Below are 22,250 nucleotides of genomic sequence, written 5' to 3' on the forward strand. Positions count from 1 at the left end.
GGTCGACTCCACAAAATTGTTTGTGTTTACTTTGAGTTAATTGTATCCTAGAAGGTAACATCAACTCAAAGTTTGATTTGAAAAAAATTGAGGAGTTAAAAATAATGGGAGGTGAAAAAGAAGTTGAAATTTTTTCAAAAGTAAAAGTTGGAGTTATGAAAGATGGTTGGATGTATTAAGAAAAGTTCAAGGATTGGAAAATTCCTTTCATCATCTTAGTCTTAGTCTTAACTGTGGGAGTGGTAGGGTGCTTTAGTAACTCTTCCTCTTCTTCTCTTATCTCAATCTCTTCTTTTACTATCTTTTCTTTCTCATTCCTTTCTTTTACCTCTTTCTCTTCATACTCTCTTCTTCTTTCCTCCTCCTTTTTCTCTCTTCTTACTTGCTCCTCATCCTCTCTTTGTTCTTTCTCTCTTTTCCCATGCTCCTCATTCTCTCTTTGTTCTTTCTTCCTTCTTTTGTCTTCCTCTCTTCTTCTCTTAATCTTCCTTAAATACTTTTGGACTTTTTCTTCTTTTTCATTTAGAATTCTAAGCTCTTCTTCTAAGGTAGCAAAATATTGTTTTCTTTCAACTATTTCTTTCTTTTCTATCTCTCTTATTTGTTCATCTCTTCTTCTTTGAATCTCTCTTTTTCTCTTGTCACTAAAGAGCTTTCTAACTTTTTCTTCAAACTCATATTCTCTTTTAAAGAACCCTTCTACACTTTTTAGAAAAGTTTTTCCTCTTTTAATGAGTTCTCTCATCTCACATATTTTCTCTTGGTTTATTACAAGGGAAAAAGGAACAAATTTTCTTCTTATGCATGCTCTCAAGTCACACCAATATTTAATTGAAGATTTTCTACCTTTCTCAACCTTAGATTATCTTTGATTCCACCATTCACTTGCATGCCCTACAAGCCTAGAGATGCATAAACTAAGTATATGATATTTACCATGCCTAACTAAGAATGAATGAAGTTCTTCTATTCTTTTCTCCCATGCTAGGTATGATAATGCACTAGTATTCTAACCAAAGAATGGAAGGTCACTCTTAACTTTAGAATGTAGCTCAACCTCACCATGACTTAAATGCGAGCTACTATAAAAACTCATTTGTTTTAAAAGAATTTTGAAAAACAATTTTCACAAATCCTAGACATTTTTAAGATTTTCAAAATGACTTATGCAAACAAACTTAGTATTTCAAATAAAATTCCTTAAGAGACTTAAGGAAACAAGACAAACTTAAGTTCACTTCCAAGAAAGAGAGGTGAATCACTATGAATTGCTTAGAAACCAAGTCTTTCCTGGCCAAAGCTTACCTCAAGTTCTCTTGTACCAAAATTCTCAAAGGGATTTGAACTTGAAATAAAAATTGACACACACTAGACTATCACAATTAAAGAAAGCAATTAAAGCTAATCTATGCGGCTTAATGGTGAAGTTAGAAGGAACTTTGGTTCCCTTACACTTACCAACTACAAACGCAATATTAATCAAAGTCCAATGTTCTTGTTAGGACACATCCTAGCAAGGCCAAATAATAGAAGTCCAAAAAGGAAAACAACTACAATTTTGTAATTCAAATAAAATACACACAAATCTCTCTTTCTCACCAAGTGTATACTCTCTTGTTTTGTGTTTTAGACCAAGACTTCAAGCTTCCCTTCAAGACCTCCTTCACCTTTGGATGTTTCTCACTGTGTTGGGCCGTTATCCCTATGATCCTCACTTTTTTTAACCATTCAAAGACCTACACCACAAGTTAACACCACTAAAGCCAAAAGGAGCCCAAGAAAAAAGCAAGAAAATGTCTAAAATGAACAAAAGCTCTTTAAAAGGAGTTTTACTTTGACAAAACCATGGATGTTTAGAAGACAATCAAGCAATTAAATAGTAAGAAAGAAAGGTTAGCACAACAAAAGGAGTTACCTAAAGAAAGACACTAGAATAGATCACAAAAACCAAAAACTAATAGAAAATCATAAGGTGCTTTTGTCCTTTGGCAAGCTAGATCAAATGATGCAATAAGGCAACCTCTTTTAGATCATCATGGCTGTTGGAACAGTAGCTTGGGGACATAAAAATTAGCTCCAAATCAACATTAAAGTGCTCGCACAAAAGTTGGTTACATATGGTACATGCATGTGCTTTTACTTTTACTTTTACTTTTTGCTTTTGCTTTTTGTACCTTTTGTCTACTTTTCTTTTGTATATTTTGTCTCTTTTTTTTTTAAATTTTTACCACAAACACAACCAAATCAGATCTCAAATCTGAAAATTTTCATCAAGTTTGATGATCATACAAATTTATAGCACCAAAATAAAGACAACCTACTAGAATCAAGTATAGCATGAAACACAAAAATTGACATAATGGAAACCTAACTCTACGAACTTGTTCATGATCTACCAACAAGTATGAACTCAAATATATAAAATAAAAGCACTCAAAGGCACAAATACAAATCATATTTATGAGATGACCTCAACATATATTTTTTATGATTTTCAAAGTTTCAACTAGGAAATAAAGACATCATAAGGACTAAACATGATTCTAGAGAACATGAAATGATTTGAAACTTAAAATAACTCAAACAAACATATATTGACCAAACAAAACAGTAAGGAATGACTCAAAAAAAAAAAAAGAAAGGGCACAAAAAAAGTAGCCAAAACTACCAAAAACGAACTTGAAAAACGCTAATGACAACATCTTGGCAGTTTTGACCTTTGTTGAGTGTTTTACTCATAACTTTCTCCACAGAACTCCAAATGAAATGATTTTTTTTTCGGAAACTAGACTCAAAGAGCTTTCATTTGAATATTTTTACGTATTTGTTGGACAACTGAGCTAGATGCAGTTTAAGTTTGAAAATCGTCATAGTTTGCTGCTAGAACAATGATAGATGAACACAACAAGACAAGTAGGGAAACAACATCAACAACATGAAAGAATAAAGGATATAAAGACCAAAAGACTTAGCTCTTAAAGAACCAAAGCTCTTGATAGCAAATGATGACAACCTCCTTGGCTAGGTTGGGCCAAAGCTAGGAGATGTTCATGGAGGGGTGTTTCCTTGGATGAATGGTGCGAAAATGTGGTTGTAAATGGTCCAAGGATGATGAGTTAAAGTATGGATGGGGAGAAGCGCCAAGCCTCTAGGAGATATGGTGGTGGTGGTGTAGTGTTTGGTGGCTGCAAGAGAGGTTAGGCCAACTCAAGGAGGAAGGTGACTAGAAGGGCCTCTAGGGTTGTTCTAGTCTTGATAAAGGAAGAGTATGGTCATATATTGACAGCATAACATTACTTAATACCAAGATGAAATACAAGGGTGGAGACACCTCTATTTATAGGCCAAGGGTGTCTCCTTCTAATCCTAAAAGCACGATCTCCCACCTTTTCTCTCATTTGCAAAAAACGAGGCCTTCTAAGGAGTGGACAAGTGTCCACAAATCCTCTCCATTCCTAGAGTGCCATGTGCCCACTACTAAAAGCAAAAACTCTCCACTCCTAAGGTGCCTTGTGGCTACCTTTTAAAAAGTAAAATCCTCTCCAATGGAAGCATGACACATGGCACACACTTTTCACTTTGTTTGGATTTCTAACTTTAAGGAAAATCCTATGCTACTTAGGCCTTAATATAAGCCTTAATCAAACCTACACTACATGGGCAAATACAAGGCCTAAATTAAACTACATTACTCTTCAATCTATGCTTCATGATGACTCCAAAGGTGGCCCACAAGATAGAGTTGATGTCATCTTCATGGATGACTTCCACCCTCTTAAAAGTGTTTGACTATGGCTAGGGGATTTGCCATCACAAATAGAGGGAACAAGTTGTTCACAACAATGTATATTAACTATATATATTAAGGTTTTTTTTAATTATTGTTACTCAAAAAGTATTTTAAAAAAACTACCATAAATTTAAGCCTAAGACTTTATATAATGCAATAATTGTTACGTAAACATGATTTTGATTATTATTTTTTCTTTTAAATTGAACAAGGTTGATAGACTTTATCCAATATAATGTGAATTGAAGTGGAGTAAGAATGACAATAAACACGAAAAGTTTAATAAAGACATAGAGTATGAAATTTTAATTAAAACTTAAATAAAAGTTTCTCAATTTATCATGTATTTAAAAGTTAATTAAGTCTTTATAACTTTATAATTTTATAATTGCATAATTTTTTAATATTTTATAATTGTATAATTTTTTGAATTTTATATTTTATGTTTTTCTAATTTTGAAATTTTATAATTTTATAATGTATAGTTTTATAACTTTGTAATATTATAATTAATAATTTTTTAATATCATAATTCATAATTTTATAAAATTATAAATTATAAAATTATAAATTTAAAAAATTATAAAATTGTAAAATTATAGAATTATCACTAGTAAAAAATAGGGTTTTTAAATCGCGTATTATGCCTCGGTTTTTGAACACCCGAGACATATAAAAACGCGGTGGCAAAAATGTAATTTTAGAGACACTATATGCCTCGGTTCTTTTAAACGCGCTTTTGAAAAGAGTATACTGCACCGGTTCTTTTTAAACCCGCTTTTAAAAAAGTATACTGCACCGGTTCTTTTTAAACTCGCTTTTGAAAATAGTTTACTGCACCGGGTTGGAAATAACCGAGGCCTATATTTGCCTCGATTAGGGTTAAAGTTCGAAACTTTATTATTCACTTTCAGTATTTCTTCTTCCCGCAAAACGCAAAACCTCTCAGACTCTGCTCTCATATCTCGCGCTCTCCCTCTCGTTCTCATCTTTGCCTCCCTCCCTCTGATTTCTCCTCTCCACCAAACCCATCATCAGCGCCGCAAGCATCGCCGGCCACCACGCACAAACCTGCAAGCACCGTCGTTCCACCTCGCCTGCTACTGCATCGCCTCTCGAGTGAAGAGCAAGCGGTGGCCAGATCCAGATCCAGATCCAGATCCAGATCCAGATCCAGATCCAGATCCAGATCCAGATCCCGTGCCAATGGTGGAGTCGCTTGCCGCTTGCCGTCAGGTGCCGCTTCGCGCTCGCCGCTTGCCTCGGTCGCCGCTTCGCGCTCGCCGCTTCACGCTCGCCGCTTCACGCTCGCCGCTTCGCGCTCGCCGCTTCGTGCTCGCCGCGTGCCGTCGGGTGTCGCTTCCCACTTCCCGCTTGCCGTCGGGAGCCGCCTGCCATTGACGATTTTCAGAAACTGGGAAATGGGGTTTGAGGCTGGGTTTCAAAAGTATGAATCCTTGGTTTCTTTGATTTTTCTTTTCATTTGTTATATGCTCTGTAATATATTTGAACTATTATTTTCTGATTTTCTGATGTATTTGAACTTTCATGCTTTGTAATGATTTTGGGATTATATTTTCTGATTTTGTTTCCATTTGATATATGCTCTGTAATGAACAAGATCTCTGTAATGAACTTTGTTATATGCTCTGTAATGTATCTGAATTGATCTCTGTAATGAACTTTGGTGCTCTGTAATGTATCCCAGCAGGTTCAGCAGTATTTTGAATTTTTTTTTATTGAATTTTCTAAGATACGGTCTCGGTTCAAAGAAGGACCGAGGCAAAAATCGATCTCTTTTTGACCCGGTTTGCAACCGAGTTATTAAACTTATCCTTTTTACCTCGTCTTTATATGCCTCGGTTGCAGAACCGGTGCCTATAAACGAAATTAACCGGTGCCATTTCCGTGTCCTGTACTAGTGTATATGTTATCAGGTCACCTTACCATCACTTAGCTAATAAAAAGATGACTAATAACTTGTTTTGTCCCCAGTTTCGCTAAAGTATGTCAAGTTGGTTCACCCTTTAAAAAAATTGTCAATTGCGTGCCCACTTGGTAAAATTTGCCTCAACGAAGTCCCTGTTAAATACACACAAACAACATTAATTTTTTTTCTCTCTCTTCTGCTTTTCTGTGCAACGCAAGTTTTTGTTAGTCATTTCTCCTCTACGCCTTTGGATAAAGTGATACAAAATAAGTAGTATTCTCTTTATAGTTTTGGAGCATAATGGTAATTATCAAAAACATAAGATATCAAAAGACAAAAAGTTTCAACAAATCATTTTAAATATGTTCAATATATAATAAGTATAGCATTCTAGGGGTCAGTCTGACCTGGTGCACTCTATTACTTCCAAACGTTAAACTTCTGAAGCAAATGAGGGTGAAGTTGAATCCACAGGGAGGAAGCAACACTCTAATGGTTAATCTTGATTATCGATTAATTATTAATTATTAGGGTAATATTGAGGATTTTCTAAAGTGCATGTGAAATTATTAATGATAATTAATGATGATGTTGGTGGGGTATTGGCAGTTGATGAAGACTCGCCTGTGTAGAAAACCACCCAAAATGGGGCATCATCATCAGGTTGAGGTCAAAGAAAACTTTTTCGCGTAGTGCTTTTTTTTTCTTGGAAAGTTGAGCTAATAATATTCATTCTTCTTCTATTCATCCACACAGTGAGTATAGTATAAGCATATTGGCATCTAATTCAAATCTTTTGGATACTATAGTTCACTTCAAATTGATATGGCCTATATGCTGATGCAAATGGGAGCTCAGGCTCTTACCGTAACAACTCAGACGCAGAACACAAACCGAAGGTGATTCGCGTAGTGAATGTCGGCCAAAACCCACGCCTGCACCGTTAGTTTCAACCTCTGCTTTCGCTTCTCAAAACGTATGGATATGATTTCTTAACCATTTTGGAACATGACGACAATAGCAAGGGCATACAATCCAAACTTGGACTTGGAGAAGGAGAAGAGCCACAACAATAAGCCCTTGCGCGTGAGGCGGCTGTGCAGGTGAGATCGGTCGCTGTTGTTGTTGTTGTTGCTCGTCCGTGGCAATTGCCGATCGAACAACCCCGGTGCCAATATGGTTAGGGTTTCTCTTGAAGGGGAATCCACCGCGGATCGCATGGAATCCAATATCACCACTGGCGTCATCGATCTCCGGCTGCGACGCCGCGTTGCGCGACAATCCCGTCAAAGAACAAATCTCGAAAAGAATTAAAAAACGTTATTCAAGTTTTGCCGCTTGTGTTGCACTGACAAAAGATATCATTGACAAAAAGAAAGATAAAGGTCTTTTGTGTTACAGAGGAGTAGAGGAGAAAAAAAAAGTTAATGTTGTTTGTGCATATTTAACGGAAGGGACGATATTGATGCAAAATTTACTAAGTAAGGACCAATTTGACACACTTTTAGAAGGAGGGACCTAATTGACCAAATTCAGCAAAATTGAGGACAAAATAAGCTATTAAACCTAGAAAGATCTAATAACACTCATTAAAATATTTGAATAATTGATAAAAAATTAATACTGAAATGAAAATTTTAAAATTTATTAGAGACTTAAAACTTGATTAAACCAATTTTCTTTTACTCTAACATTTATAGTGAAAATAATATTTTTTTCATACAATAGAAATATGTTAAAACAAGATTTTCTAAACAAACATTGTTTTGAAGTTTAACATAAATGTCTAAACGAAATAATGTTTAATAGTATAGGAAAAGATTATAAATGTTACTTTAAATGCCTAAGCAATACAAGAACATCTAATGATATAAGAGTGTCTAACTTATGTTTGAAAAATGTTAAACGCTATAATAATTGTAACAAAACATCTAATTGCAAGAGTGTCTAATAAACTATTAGACTGTCTAGGATATTTGTAACCAACACTAAATGCTATATATCTTGAACGCTTAAAGTTTCTCAAAAACAGGCATAGTTAAACAATAGTAATAGTACTTGTATCATGCTTAAATGCTTAGAATTGTCTAACGCTTTAATGCATGTACGTTTTTGTACTCTTTTGTCTGTTGTATTGTGCTCTGCAAAGACTTAACATAGCTCCTGTATGTACCTTAAAGGCTATTCACCTAGAAAAAGTCAAAAGCTCTGAGTAACGAATCTTTTTTTAAGACATCTATATAAAGAATTTTGCATGAAGAGAAGAGAAGAACTTTTGCTACCAAGATTATTGTTATACGCTCACTACTTTTTTCTCTAAGCTCTTTCTTTAAGACTTATCTTTAAAAAGCTTTCTGACAAGTTTTCATAAGTTCGTTGTATTGATTTAATATCCTTTGTACGAGAGTAATCTTCTGTCTTGTAATATTTCAAAAACACTTTGTTGTTTTCAGATTCATAAGTGAATTTAAACACTTGTAATTTTAACTCGGTGGAGTTAAATGTTCTAGTCAGTTGGACTAGTGTTGATATCAAGAGTGGTGAAGCTCGTCTAACCAGTTTGTTAGTTTGTAAACCAAAAGTTATTAAACTTGTGTGTAATCTTCGTGATTGATGGAACTCCTTAAAGGAATTTAAGGGAGAACTGGATGTAGCTAAATTTGGAGCGAATCATTATAAAAATGAAGTGTGCTTTACTATTTTTTCTTTTAAAAGTTTTCCATTCCATGTTGCTTTATAAACTAAGTGTTTAACTACTATTGTAAACCATTTAACCCCTATAAAGTAATATTAAACATTATTTCCAAAAAGGTTTAAAACACAACTTGTTCTCTAAATTTCCCTTGTTCATATTTCACCACCTATTACAATTATGTTTTTGTCAACTCTTCATCCTCCGACACCATTTTTCCTCTCCCCTAAATTTCCTTGTTCTCCATTATTCATCATAAGTTTTTGTTTATTGAAATCCCCAATATAAATTTAAGGTTATGTTTTATGTTTGGGAAGACATTCACGTGAGCTCTGCACATCGAAGAATAAATCGACACTGTCACCTGGTAAGGGACAACGCTAACAACCAAAATCATTTAGCATCGATGGTTTGGTTGGTTTTTGATTTTCAACACTGATTTGGATTGTTGTTGGTTAGTGGTTATGGAAGGGGTTTTTTCGTTTCAGGATTATAGTGGAGGGGTGTAGGATTTTTGTTCTAGTATGGGGGAGAAATCTGGTTAATGTCACTAGTTTTGGATAAACATAGATGGACTTTGTGTTTTGATTTGCAAAGCGAGCTTTCAGAATTTAAAATTTGGTTCGTTTTATTGCATTATGTGATGCAACATGTTTGTATCAAATTAAGGAATTCAAGTTTACTTGACCAGATAGGGTGTTTGGAACTGGACTGCGTGTTCAAGTTGAGTTTTGTGTATGTGTATCGGATTTTTAAATTCGGTTATGTATACTCGAAACCAGGACAAAATTTCAAAGTCTATGATATGTAGTGTGTGATTTTTGAAGAATGTTACTCTTATGTTTTGTTTTGCTACTTTCTCTGATGGTTTGCTCGACTTTCTTCTCATGCACAACTTGTTACTTATATTTCCCTTGCATATTAATTGCGTGTTGGTGTTTGTTGCCAATGGTTTTTCCTACTTTCTTGTTTGTTGCTGATATTGCAAGAACACATGGTGCTCATACATTTCAAGGATAAAGCTTTGCACAATGTGCAAGAATAAGACCTACGATGTCTACTTGTAGAAGAGCCTATTAAGTTGATGTTGTGGAAGTTAATCATGTTTCTGCTACACTAATGGTGGATCTTGTTGATGAGCAACACCATACAGAACACATTGAGCAAGTGCAAGAGGACCATGCAAAGGAAGAACTATGATATCCTAGAGGTCCACACGGCACATCTACTTATTAGTTACGCAGATCATGCAACATTTTCACTATGGGAAGACGAGGTTAGTATAGTAAATAAAGGGTTTTTTTGGTGATGTGTTTATAAGTTATATGGTTTGATATGTAAATGTTTTGTCTAGGACTAATGAGAGCTGAAATTGGTTTCCCATGGTAAAAAACTAAATAAATTAGGTGTTTGTCATGTTAATGTTGAGAACTTTGTTATCAATAATGGATTGATGCCTCTTACAAGGACAATCACATTTTCTTGTGCTAGTTACATTGGATTGAAGGTCATATTTATATTTTCTATGCTTTCCAGTCATTTTACATTCTAACAATACATTTGTCTTTCTTTCAGGTTGTTCATTAGCTCTATAAGATCTCATAATAAAAACAATAAACCTAACTTGAAAAGCAATATATCTCACATCCACTCAAGTAACTCATCATGTTTAAAAAATACCTCATTAGTTGTAAAATGTCTAGTATAATTTCCATGAGCCATTTCACTTCTAATGACAAAAATGAAGGAGTCTTCCATGTTGAAGCTTTGATTTACTTCATCAAAGTCCTTGAAGCCTAAAGAATAAGCTTTAATCTCTAATATCAAAATTATAACACCCACAAACAACACAAACTAACATGACTACACAATTCTCTATATAATTACACATCTACTAGATTGCATAAATCATTTCCAAAATAACCAATTTGTTCATAACGAATCGAATTACAAAATTCGCGTAACACTTGGTGCTCCAAATTACAAAATTTGAACAATATTTTTGTGCACCAAATTGTACATTTTGGTTTAACTTACTAGATCTAAGATAACAAACCAAATTACCTAATTCACGAGAATAATTTGTCAAATTTAGGACATGTCATGTTAATCAGAACAATTAATCTGGTAAATTTTTTTTGAAGAATGTAGTTACCAGACTGAAAAATATGGTGTACAACTCCATATCCGAAAAAAGTGTACCAAATTGATAACTACATTCCAAAGAGTGTAGTCTAGACAAGTAACTACACTCCTGAAAAACTTTTATCGGAATGATGGTTCTAGTTCATATATGTTGCATTTGATAATCCGATTAGTTTTCCCATATTCGTGACAAAAACTAGATTCCCCGTTCCGATGCAAAAAAAAAATGTTACCTAAATTATATAATCTGATTCCTTTACATGAAGAACCCAATTCACCAGACCCTAAATCACCATAGAATCCACCCCTTACTCTTTAGTACTTCAAAACAAAATATTACTTTGATTCAATTGATGAAATTCCATATAACACAAATTGTTGAAGTAGTCCACCACCAAAGAAACTAAGAATGGTGCCAACGGATGTTTGGTTCTTCGGTGTCAAACCAAACAAAGGTTTCAATGCAGGAAGAAGACGAAGAAAGTTTTATTCATTTATTTAATATATAATTAGAGGGGCCAAAAGGGAAATTGATGCAAAATTTGGAGGTGCAGAAAGAAAATAACAAGGTACAGGAAGAAGCCCAATATGATTTTGAAATCCAAAGAAAACATTGGCACATGATAAAAATATTTATTATTTCTTACATAAATATAAAGTTGTGACATTGAGACATGATAAAAATATTTATTATTTCTTATATAAATATAAAGTTGTGTGGTAAAGTAATATTTTTCCGACCATCTTTAATTTACATAAACATTTTTATTTGGAACCATTGTATTCTAATTTAGACATATATTATGAATAATGATTGTATTATTTTTTTGTAGTGAAATCAAATATTACGATTCTTATTAATCATGCGAATCAGATATTAACAAAAATATTATAATCTAAGTTAAGAGTCCATTTCACGGGTAAAAAGACAAGAAAAGGTAAAAAAAAAGCTAATGTTTATCAAGAAAAGGTGATGCGAAATGCTTAAAATATTTTATAATAAAATACCCTACACTTGGTGTTAATCACATGATTATCCTAGAAAAAAGCAACTTTATGCTTAAAAACAGCAACTTCACAAGTATAGAAGATGGCAATAAGTTAGATCTGTTTAACATTCTTAATTGTATTTTAATAAATTATGTAAAAATTAGAATAATCACGAGAAGATTAAATGGATTAATTTGAGTGGTACAGAAAATAAATAAATTTACAGGCCAAGTTGCATAAGTCTTTTTGAAACCGGCCATGGGATGTGGGAAATTAGAGGTTTGATTACTTTATTCGTGTCCATCCTCACAATGATGCACTCTTATTATATTTTATGGTAAATAAAGCAAAGGCACATTTGAAAGTTCATAAATTACAAAAATAGTGGCAATTAATTTATGTGTTTGGGCAGTGAAGTTACATTATTGATTGAAAAAGGAAGCTTCCTCCTTGGGATGAGGATAAAGAGAAACAGAACATGCCGGAGTAAATATTAAAAAACTAAAGAAATTGATAAATTAATAAAAAAATAATAATTTAAAAATAAAAGAGGTGGTGACAGGAAAGGCGCGTGGCAGCCGTGGGTTTAACCCAAAACAGCCCTTCCTATATCAGAGGCAACGGAAAAAGGATCCTTTCTGCTTCTTCTTTTCTTCCACACAAATAATACATCATTTCTCTTTCTCATTCTCTCTCTTCCTATTCGCACGTACACACACAACACGCTCGCTCTCTCTTCTTTTCCAATTCCACTTTGCGGACACGAGTGAGTGAGTACTGTTCCGTCAAACCCTTATTCTCTGTTAATTTTCTGTTTCGCTGTTTCATTTTGCGCGCTTCCTTTCATCGCTGCCGATTGCGATAATGGTTGTTAATGATCACCATTTCAATTGTTTGATTCTCATTTCTTGCACTGTTAATTTCATTTCTTCATTGGTTTCTTGTTTATCTTGAATCTTGATGCATTCCGATTCGATGCGTCCGCTGCTCTCCAATTACATTGCATGCCTTTTACTCGCTTGAAGCATTTCATTTTTTCATGTTGCGTCGCATGCTAGCGGATATATATGGTTAGATTGACTTTTTGGAATGCGTTGTTTGGGATTGAAATGTGCCTTCCTGTGATGTGGTGTGATGTGATCATGCGTCGTTGTAGTGTTCTTTGTGATTCAATGTTTTTTTTTTGTGTGATTGTAGTTTGAGATGGGGATATATCTCAGCGCTCCCAAAACAGAGAAGGCCTCTGAAGATGGCGAGAACGACAAGCTGCGGTTTGGTTTGTCTTCCATGCAGGGTTGGCGGGCTTCCATGGAAGATGCTGTAAGTAATTACCTCCTTCTTTTTCTGCGTTTTGTGTCATTTGCTTCCGCTTGGTTTTTATGTTGTCGTCGACAAGTGTCGTGTTCGCTGTTTTTTTTATGCAATAAGACATTTGGTGCTTTGGTTGCCTTTGAGGGGAGTTATATTAAAAGAGTAGTTTGAGTTCATTGACTGGCAACGAAGTTTAACGAATATCCTAAGCTAGATTGACGGTATAGATATTAACGTAGTGAGTCGAGTGGTGGCTGACGAGTTAAATTTGATATTTGCGCAATTGACTGAGAAATTTGTTAAAGGAGCAGTGTCTTGTGTTCAATGTAGCTTATAGACTAAAAAGTTTCACTGTTAATCTTCTACAGTGAAGAGAACAAGACTTCACTTATTTCTGTACTTGAATTAAAGTTATTTCCGTCGCATATTGATGTGATTGAGCAAATGTAACTCAGTTTTTCTAATTTTCAGAGGTATAAATTTCCATCCTCTAGAGTAGTTTTAGTGATGAGAAATTGCTTCTCTTTGGAAGTGAATTTCATATGTATGAAGTAGATGCTTGGTGTACCTGATGCTTTTGTCCTACAGTCATCAGTAGCTCATTATTATATTACAACCCATTCCATGGTGTATACAAGTTTTAATTCTCTTACATTGCTTGCCAGCATGCAGCTATCCCATATTTGGACGAGTCTACATCTTACTTTGGCGTTTATGATGGCCATGGAGGTCGGTATCAGCTCTTTATGTTTTCAATTGTATTTATGTACCATACTCATTTTCTTAAGCAAGGAGAACATGATTTCTTACTGATTCTTTTAAATTTAAATTAATTTTGATCTGTATCTCAGCATTGGAAATGTCCCTCTAAACTATTTTTAAGCCAGGAGGAAATGATTTCTTACTGATTCTTTTAAATTTAAATTAATTTTGATCTGTATCTCACCATTGGAAATGTCCCTCTAAACTATTTATAAGAAAATGTATTTCATTACATACGAAGTGGTTTCACATTTCTAATATTTGATATGGCTTGAAGATTTTTACTTTGAAACTCCCTTCAGAACTCACCTTAGCAAGGGTGGGTTTTACCGGCTTATATAGTGTTTTCTTTTTTGGGTCATTGATTGATTGGGATTTCATTTTCTTTTTTGACCCTATCTTCTCTGTTGACCAATGTCACTTAAAATGTGAATAACAACATTGTATGAATTACAATTCTTTCAAACTTATCATTGGACATAAATACTGCATAAGTTTTCTTTTTCCCCTTTTCTAATACTTGCCTCGTTGCAGCGTTGCTTACGTAATGTAATATGTCGTTCACAATTTTCACTATTGACAAACCAAACAAAACCCTTAACCTTAAACATTTTTGGCCTACTATATCTTATTAGATTCAAGTGATATAGGATTTATTGCCCCCATATTTTTGTTTATTTATTTATTTATTTGGAACTTTGTTCTGCAGCATAAGTTAAAGGGGAAAAAAGGGAGGGGGGAATATTCTTTTATATGGTGTGTGTGTTCTTTATCTATGTTAGAGTATTAGCCATTCAGACTCAAGAATATTGATCATGATTCATAGTTCACATGAGGACTTTGAGAAATTTGTAAATCTTAAATTATTTCAAAATGAAGGTAATGGCCTAGGGGTGCTGACATTTATAACTTATTGTCTACTACTGTTTTATAATCCTCAACATGGTCTTATGGAATTGCAGGCAAAGCAGTTTCTAAATTCTGTGCCAAGTATCTACACCAGCAGGTGCTGAAGAGTGAATCTTACCGAGCTGGAGATATAAGCACATCATTACAAAAATCTTTTCTTAGGTATTCATGTTTCTTTTTCTTTAGAGCTTTAATTAATATTATTGGATGCCAATAAAAGTCAGTAGATGATACAGTAGGTAGATGTTCTTTACATTTAAAAGCCGATTTGGCTTAGGCTCAACCCTGTGGTATGTGGTCAACTTTTGCACCAAATGATTTAGCCCATCTGTCTACTGTATATTCCCCAGGGGAGATGTGGCATAAGAAAAATATAGCTGTGAACTAAGTTACAGACACTTAAATATAATATTAAAACAATTGTCTTCTCCTATCTTTTTCCTGCTATTCTTATGTGTTACTGGTGTCTTAAAACATATCTTATCATCTCTTCATTTTGTTTGTAGCATTTATACTTGTTAAAAGTAGACTTTAAATCTAACATAGTCTTTCATAAATCGGCCTTGTAAGATGATAGTTATACTTATATATTATAATTTAGTCATATCACAAGGCGAGGTGGGATCTCAACAACACATTAGGAATGCCACTGCCTGCTCTGGAAGTCATTTTCAGAATTAGTGTTTGTTTTTAGTTATATTTCTTTTCCTACACAATTAAAACCATTTGCACATTTGGGGCTTTATAGATCCATAGGTTTCATGCCCATAAATGGAAATGGAGATATGGCATTTAGATGAAACTGATTCTATCAAAATTATGTCACTTTTTTTATATTTTCCTTCATATTGGCAGAATGGATGAGATGATGCGTGGACAAAGAGGGTGGAGGGAATTAGCTGTCTTGGGGGATAAAATAGAAAAGTTATCTGGTATGTTAGAAGGCTTTATTTGGTCTCCCAGGGGCAGTGAAGCAAATGAGAATGTCGATGATTGGGCATTTGAGGAGGTAACAACTAAGACGAGTTTCTTGCATCATCATTGCTTGCTTTTCTAACTTATTCCGTTGTTCTAAATGTACGTTGTCTAGGTTTCATTGTATGAAATTTAAGCTTGTAGTAAATAAATTGGAAGTTTTTCAAATTAAAGCTTAGCATTTTTTGCTTTTGGGTTTTATTTAAATGTAAATCTAGTATTTAAAAAATCCTTTTAACATACTTTTGTATGGGTTAGTATGTACATTAAAGTTGACAAGTTATTTGCTCAACTTTCTTTTGCTTAAACTGCGTATAAACTAAACAGCATTTGTCAGCTATGAATTACCACTTTCTTAAACCTTACAGTAATACTTTGCTTGTGTATGTTAGAATTTCATGATTTTAGCTGTTTCATGTGTTCTTGATTTTTGTCAACCTCGTACTTACAGTGCTTGCTTGTTCAGTATGAGAGTGATAAACTTGTGTTAAAATCAACATAAACATTAAAAGTCAAATTCTTGTATGATGTTATGATGTATGTCACAATTTGACTGTGACAGAGGGTCCTTTCTGATTTGGTGATTACAGCTACACATTATAAGGTTTAGATTTTGTATCTTTCCTTTCTTTCTGAATAACCTGGGAAAATTGCACTCACCTTTTCTTAGATGACATCCATATTTTATTTTGTAGAAAACCCCAACTTTTCCTGAGATAGGCATCAAAGGTTAACCCTTTAAACTTAGGTGTTCATTTATTTTGCCCAAATATCAAATTTTCTCCCAAAAATATCGGGTAACAGTGAAAAGAACATGAGAGAAACATTAAGAAAGAGTGAGCATTTTTCTAGTAGTACGTAGCAAAATTATTGAGAAGTTGGAGGTGCTGTCTCTATCTTCAACGAACAACTGCTTTTGCATTCTTAAGAATAGTCAATCATGGGGTGTATTGTGAATGAAGTCTTGTGGATGCCTTCTGTTAGTGGAATATTGTCTGTTATTTTGCAGGGAGTGTGTGTCACACTTATTAAACCAATAAGGCATCTAGGTGTTTCTTCAAAAACTAAGGGAGTGTGTGTCACACAAACTAGGTGTTCGTTTTATTTAGAAGACCTTGTTTGAAGTGAGTTTAATTTCACATAATAAATTCTGTTTGTCAATAAAAAAACTACAAGTTGTAAGGTCTGATGTTGAACATACAAGTTTTGAATCCTACTGTAGAAAGTTTTATTCTGAATTGAGAATGTTATGGTGTAAATTAGGGACCCCATTCTGATTTTACCGGACCAAACTCTGGAAGCACAGCTTGTGTAGCTGTTATCCGAGGAAACAAACTTGTTGTTGGTAATGCTGGAGATTCTAGATGCGTCTTGTCAAGGAAAGGCCAGGTATTCTCACCTTCTTGATGCAGTTTTTTTATCTTCTCTAGTTTCAGCAGGCATGCGATGTTAAGCTTATACGGTGCAGATATATGATAATAAAAGGTGCTAATTCTGGCTATAATTTTGTTTTCAGAGATGTACTCTTTTTTTGACATAAAAGGTCTGTTTACATTTAAAGTGAAATAGAGAGGAAAGAAACAGGAAGAATGGAAATGAAAAAAAAAATAGAATAGGAAAATGTTGTTTGGATAGATAGAAGAAGAAAATTCTCTGTATTTGTTTGGATTAAGGTGTGTATGATCAGTTCCATCGCACTAACCCGGCTAGGCGCAACATTGATTTTGGTGGGTGTTATAAAATTAGATCTAGTGTATTGGGCTTGGGTGGAGTCAGTCATCTCAACCTGCTCTGAGGTCCTATATTTCTTTAAAGTGAGTTCTTTTTAGCAATTGTATATTTATGGCAGTGGTGTAATATGACAGAAGACAAAAATTCTCTCTATAAACATGCCATTGCGGCCTATGGCCCCACATTGGGGGCCTTCCTTCACAAATTGCCTATAAATTGGCCACGCCATTCTGCCATGTGGCCACTATATCTAACCGTTCAGATTTATAGTAAAAGTTTATCAAGCAAATGAATAACTTGTAAACATGATATTTATTTATTTATTTTGAAATATACAGTATAAAATATATTTTTATTGAACTAAATAATAAAAGATGTTAATACGAGTATATTATATTAATAAATCATATTCTTGTCTCGTTATCTTCTCTTTTCATGGGTCAGGCATGATCACACATAAATGGCTCTATAAAATTCTCAAGTTGTTTAGGGATCATGCTCATCCCTAGCTTGGATGCTAGGAAGAGTAAGTAGAAATAAATAAATGTATTATAAAATAAGTTTGTTTTTTATAATAATACAAAACGTTAAATTTAACAAAAAATGTAAACCTTGTACTGCATTATATTTTTGTTAACATTTTTTTTTTATCTTCTTATGTTATGAAAAGTTATTTAATTTTAAAAAAACGGAAAAGAAATGATCGAATGCAGAAAACATTTGCCCCAACTTTAGGATGATTTTTTTTAATGCAAGATCCTTCACCAAACTAATTTTCTTTTTACTGTTCTCTTTTTCCTTCCTCTTTATTTACTCAAGAAAACATATGGTTTGAGGTAGAGGGACTAAGTAAGGACATTCATATTTTAACACTTTGTTATTGTATTGATATCACAAAAACTAATTTTGGCATCTAAATGCATCCTTCCAAAGTCTAAATTTCTCCTGTACCTGTCAACACACTAAATGTTTCTGACTTATTTTCCAAAAATTATGAATTTACTCAGATTAATGAATTAGTGTCTGTGAATAGATACCTTCTGTGCATGGGACAGCCATTGTTTGACAATACTCATACTCACAGTTATGTACTGAATATTTATTTGCAGGCACACAATTTATCTAAGGATCACAAGCCTGATCTTGAGGCTGAGAAAGACAGGATTCTAAAAGCTGGTGGTTTCATCCAAGTTGGACGGGTCAATGGAAGTTTAAACTTGGCTAGAGCAATTGGTAGTAGAAATTATTTTTTGTTATAAATTTTTAGTGTAAAGCAAAATGTGAGGTTTATTGTTTTCTGAATGTTTTATAGTTGCTGCCATGATATTTTTTATTTCCCACCAGTACACAGTGTTTTGTAATATCAATTTCTTTCTATTCCAGGAGATATGGAGTTCAAGCAGAATAAGTATTTGCCTGCCGAAAAGCAGATCGTGACTGCTGATCCGGACGTAACTTCAGTATGTATTGCCATATGCATTATTTTATTTTATAATTAAGTTAATATTTATGGATTGCCTCTTTCTTGGACCTTTGTTATTTGTGATGTTATACAAAAATATCTTGGAAGAAATATAACATGAATTCCTTATACATCTTTTGGCATCACTCCAATAGAAAAACATATTGAAATAGAGAGGAAAGAAACATGAAAATAGAAATAAAAGAGAAATAGAGGAGAAAAGGTATATTGATTGGATGGATAGAAATAAAAGATGGAGAGAAGTGAAAAAAGAGTCTCTGCCTGTTTGTATGAGTAGAAACTATTGTGGAAAAAATAAATAAGTTATTTTAAAATACTTTTACTCTAATTAAAAATTAATTTTTAATACATTATTTTTTCTTAACATAAATATTCTTTATTTTTTTATTTTATAATATAAAATATTTAAAAATTAAATAAAAAATGAGATTATTTTCCTGCTACTTCAGTCCAATTTGAAAGAAAAATGTGTTCTGCTTTTCTCGAACAATAGATAGAAATTTGATATTTCTATCTTATCTAGTTACTATTTTTTTCTACTTCATTTTACACCCAACAAAGAAGGGGTTAAAGCGAGATGCTCTTTTTTGCTCCAATTCAAATTTATGCGTATACTCTATGTAACAGGTTGAACTTTGTGATGATGACGAATTCCTTGTGATAGCCTGTGATGGAATATGGTAGGTTACCTCTACAAGCACCATCGCAATTACCCAATTTATATAGAAGGCAAAAAAATCCTTATTCTTTATTTTTGTAATTCACCACATAATTTACTTTTATATATAAACTCTCTGCAGGGATTGCATGTCTAGCCAACAGCTTGTGGACTTTATACATCAACAGTTAAAGACAGTAAGTTTTTTATGGCTACCTTTTATTACTGATAGAAAATGATTTGGATACGAAATTGCAAAACTGGTGGTGTCATTTATGAAAAATCATGAATACGCAGGAGAATAAACTTTCTGCGGTTTGTGAGAAAGTATTTGATAGGTGCTTGGCACCAACCGCTGGTGGTGAGGGATGTGATAACATGACCATGATCTTGATTCAGTTCAAAAAACCTTCCAGCCCTGAAGTTTCTGTCACGAACCAGCCCCAATCGTCTGCTCAACCACCTGAAACCGATAAAAGTTCAGAGAAAAAAGTAGAATCGAAGTGAGAGAATTTCGAACATTACTTGATAGTCATCAGTTCTTAGTGCGTGTTGAAGCATTGGTAAGCAGAGGTTCTTGGGTAACCATTTTATATCCAAATTTCAGGGTGTTGATTCTCAATAGGGGATTGTAAATTTGTGACAAACTAATCCATGGGCCAATATTGGTTTTGTACATAAGTGTGAGGTTTCTATCATATGAATGGAAAAGAAAAAAAGAATCAGAGAGCATACTGATGTATACTGGATGACTAAAATCACCTTTTGCATACTTACCATTGCCAATGAGTGTGGATCGGCAGAATGCGTAGAAAGAACGTGTTTGGATTCTGAAGTTATGATCAGTAGCAGTTCCTTAAGGATTTTGTGCCATGTTCTTTTTTACATAGGCCTTTGTGGGCTCATCTACCAGTGTTGCTAATTTCTTTTCACAAATTATAAATACTCATTGCTTTTCTTTTATGGGTTCTATTTATTGAAATGAATACTGCGTCCAACAAACAACCATTTTTTGAAATCGCTGGAGTCTTGTTTCTCAGAAATTTTAAATTAATACTGCTCCTATTAATTTATGTTTTATTTTTTTGAGTGAAATACTGTGACATCTACATTTCACGCAATGTTGTTTTCTTTGTATCATGGCACTCATTTTTTATTTCACCTTTTTAAAGGTTCAAATTAACTCCTATTAAGTATAACTAAATGAGTGAAACAATTAATAAGTTCAAGTATATAAATAACGATAAAATGGATATTACGTTTTTTGGCCAAGTTATAAATGTATGCTAAAAGATATTTAAGAGAAAATATTAATAACGTCTAATTTAATAGAATGGAGAAAATAAAAATATTACACTTTAAAATATGTATTTTAATATATAAATACGTATATAAGATTATATTTTTTGACACATTTTACAATTGTGTTTGCGATCAATTATTGTAATATTGCTATGAATTTATTAGAAATAGAGTGATATAATTTTACTTGCTATGTTTTTATTATTAAAAAAATGGTTAAATATGTTTTTAGTCCCTAAACTATAAAGCGGATTTGTTTTTAATGTAAGGTATATTTAGTCCTCTTCCTTAAAAAAAATCTTAATTTTTTGTTCTTCCAAAATAAAAAATTAACGTTTTTTTTAAATAGAAAGACTAAAATATACTTTAGAGGGACTAAAAACAAATTTGTTTTAGGAACTAAAAACATATTAAAAAAAGGTAAGTTACCGAGATATGCAACCTCATAACATATAAATCAGAAGAGATTTTTGGTAAAATAAATCAGATTAAAAAAAGCAGTTCATGACAAAGGTTTGTATCACGTGTTATTTTATTTTATTTTATTTTTAATACTTCTTCAACACATCTCTTAATTCTAAACATTACTTTAACTTAATAAAAAAACATACAAGACACAACTAGTAGCTTTTGTTCAAACCCAAGAATAAATTTGGATGACCCATTTCTAAACATTGCATGTGTAAGGAAGATACGTAAGAGAAAAAAAATACAAAACATAATTTAATCAGAAATTATGATATACGTTATGTTGCTAATTTATTTAATAAATATTAAAAAAATCATATTCATTATAATTTTTGCGTTACTAATATAATACATTGTATGTACATCAAAATTAAACTCAATAATTAAAAGTTGTTTAGAACTAAAGAGGGATGGATAGTTATATGTAAATTTACGTGAATAATAGTGATACTTATTCACTTTGGGTTTAAAGCAATTATCCAGTCTTATCTCTTCTCTTGATAACAAATTTAAATTGCATTTTTTTTTTCTCAGTTATGCTAATTAACATAAGAACTGGATTACACGTACGTGTTTCAAGTAAATAATCATACTAGATATTAATTACAAAATGTAATTAAGACTAAAGACATGCTAATGATTTTCACCTGCACTGATTATCACCACTTTTAAATATGATATTGAACTAAATCAGTGCCAATCATGTGTAAGCAAATAACCAGTTATGCCATAGTTCATGAGTTAGAGATCCTAGGTGTTCTCTTTTCTAACACTCCAACATTTCTTAGGGAATTTACACATTTCATGTTTATAAAGGCTTGGCCTGCTCCAATAACCAAATCATATGCTCAAAGCTATAAAATGATTTTGATTTCATACAACTTTTTTATATATAGTCTATGGAAAAGGAAATTTAAATTTAAGGGTAGATTTTTTCAATACATTTTCCTATTATTTAAATGCATATTAGGTTAAATTACATTATATACTGTTTAGATTCAATATTGCCCTTCGTTTTCTGAATTTAATTTATATATTTTTCTCTTAACATTGTTGAATTTTCATCTTTTTCTATTAAGAGTTGACGATGTTAATAATTTTAAC

General features: G+C 33.0%; 1 protein-coding gene across 4 annotated transcripts; it reads left to right on the top strand.

The window, feature by feature from the left end:
* Nucleotides 1–12,128: 12,128 nt before the first annotated feature.
* LOC124822790 (putative protein phosphatase 2C 60) lies at nt 12,129–20,339 on the top strand. 4 transcript variants are annotated; one of them, XM_088092048.1, is made up of 11 exons: nt 12,129–12,414; nt 12,745–12,867; nt 13,524–13,587; nt 14,583–14,691; nt 15,385–15,538; nt 16,768–16,893; nt 18,345–18,468; nt 18,619–18,695; nt 19,346–19,398; nt 19,519–19,573; nt 19,674–20,339. In XM_088092048.1, the coding sequence occupies exons 1-11, from the start codon at nt 12,412–12,414 to the stop codon at nt 19,881–19,883; spliced, it is 1,098 nt and encodes a 365-aa protein (XP_087948174.1). In that variant the 5' UTR covers nt 12,129–12,411; the 3' UTR covers nt 19,884–20,339. The 4 variants fall into 4 exon arrangements, with proteins under 4 accessions (XP_087948174.1, XP_047150812.2, XP_047150810.2 ...); XM_047294856.2 differs by having other exon boundaries at nt 12,129–12,321; XM_047294854.2 differs by having other exon boundaries at nt 12,129–12,317.
* Nucleotides 20,340–22,250: the final 1,911 nt, after the last annotated feature.

This window comes from Vigna umbellata, chromosome 1 (assembly GCF_029865625.1).
Source record: "Vigna umbellata cultivar VRB3 chromosome 1, Vumbellata_1.0, whole genome shotgun sequence".
NCBI classification, from domain to species: Eukaryota; Viridiplantae; Streptophyta; class Magnoliopsida; order Fabales; family Fabaceae; genus Vigna; species Vigna umbellata.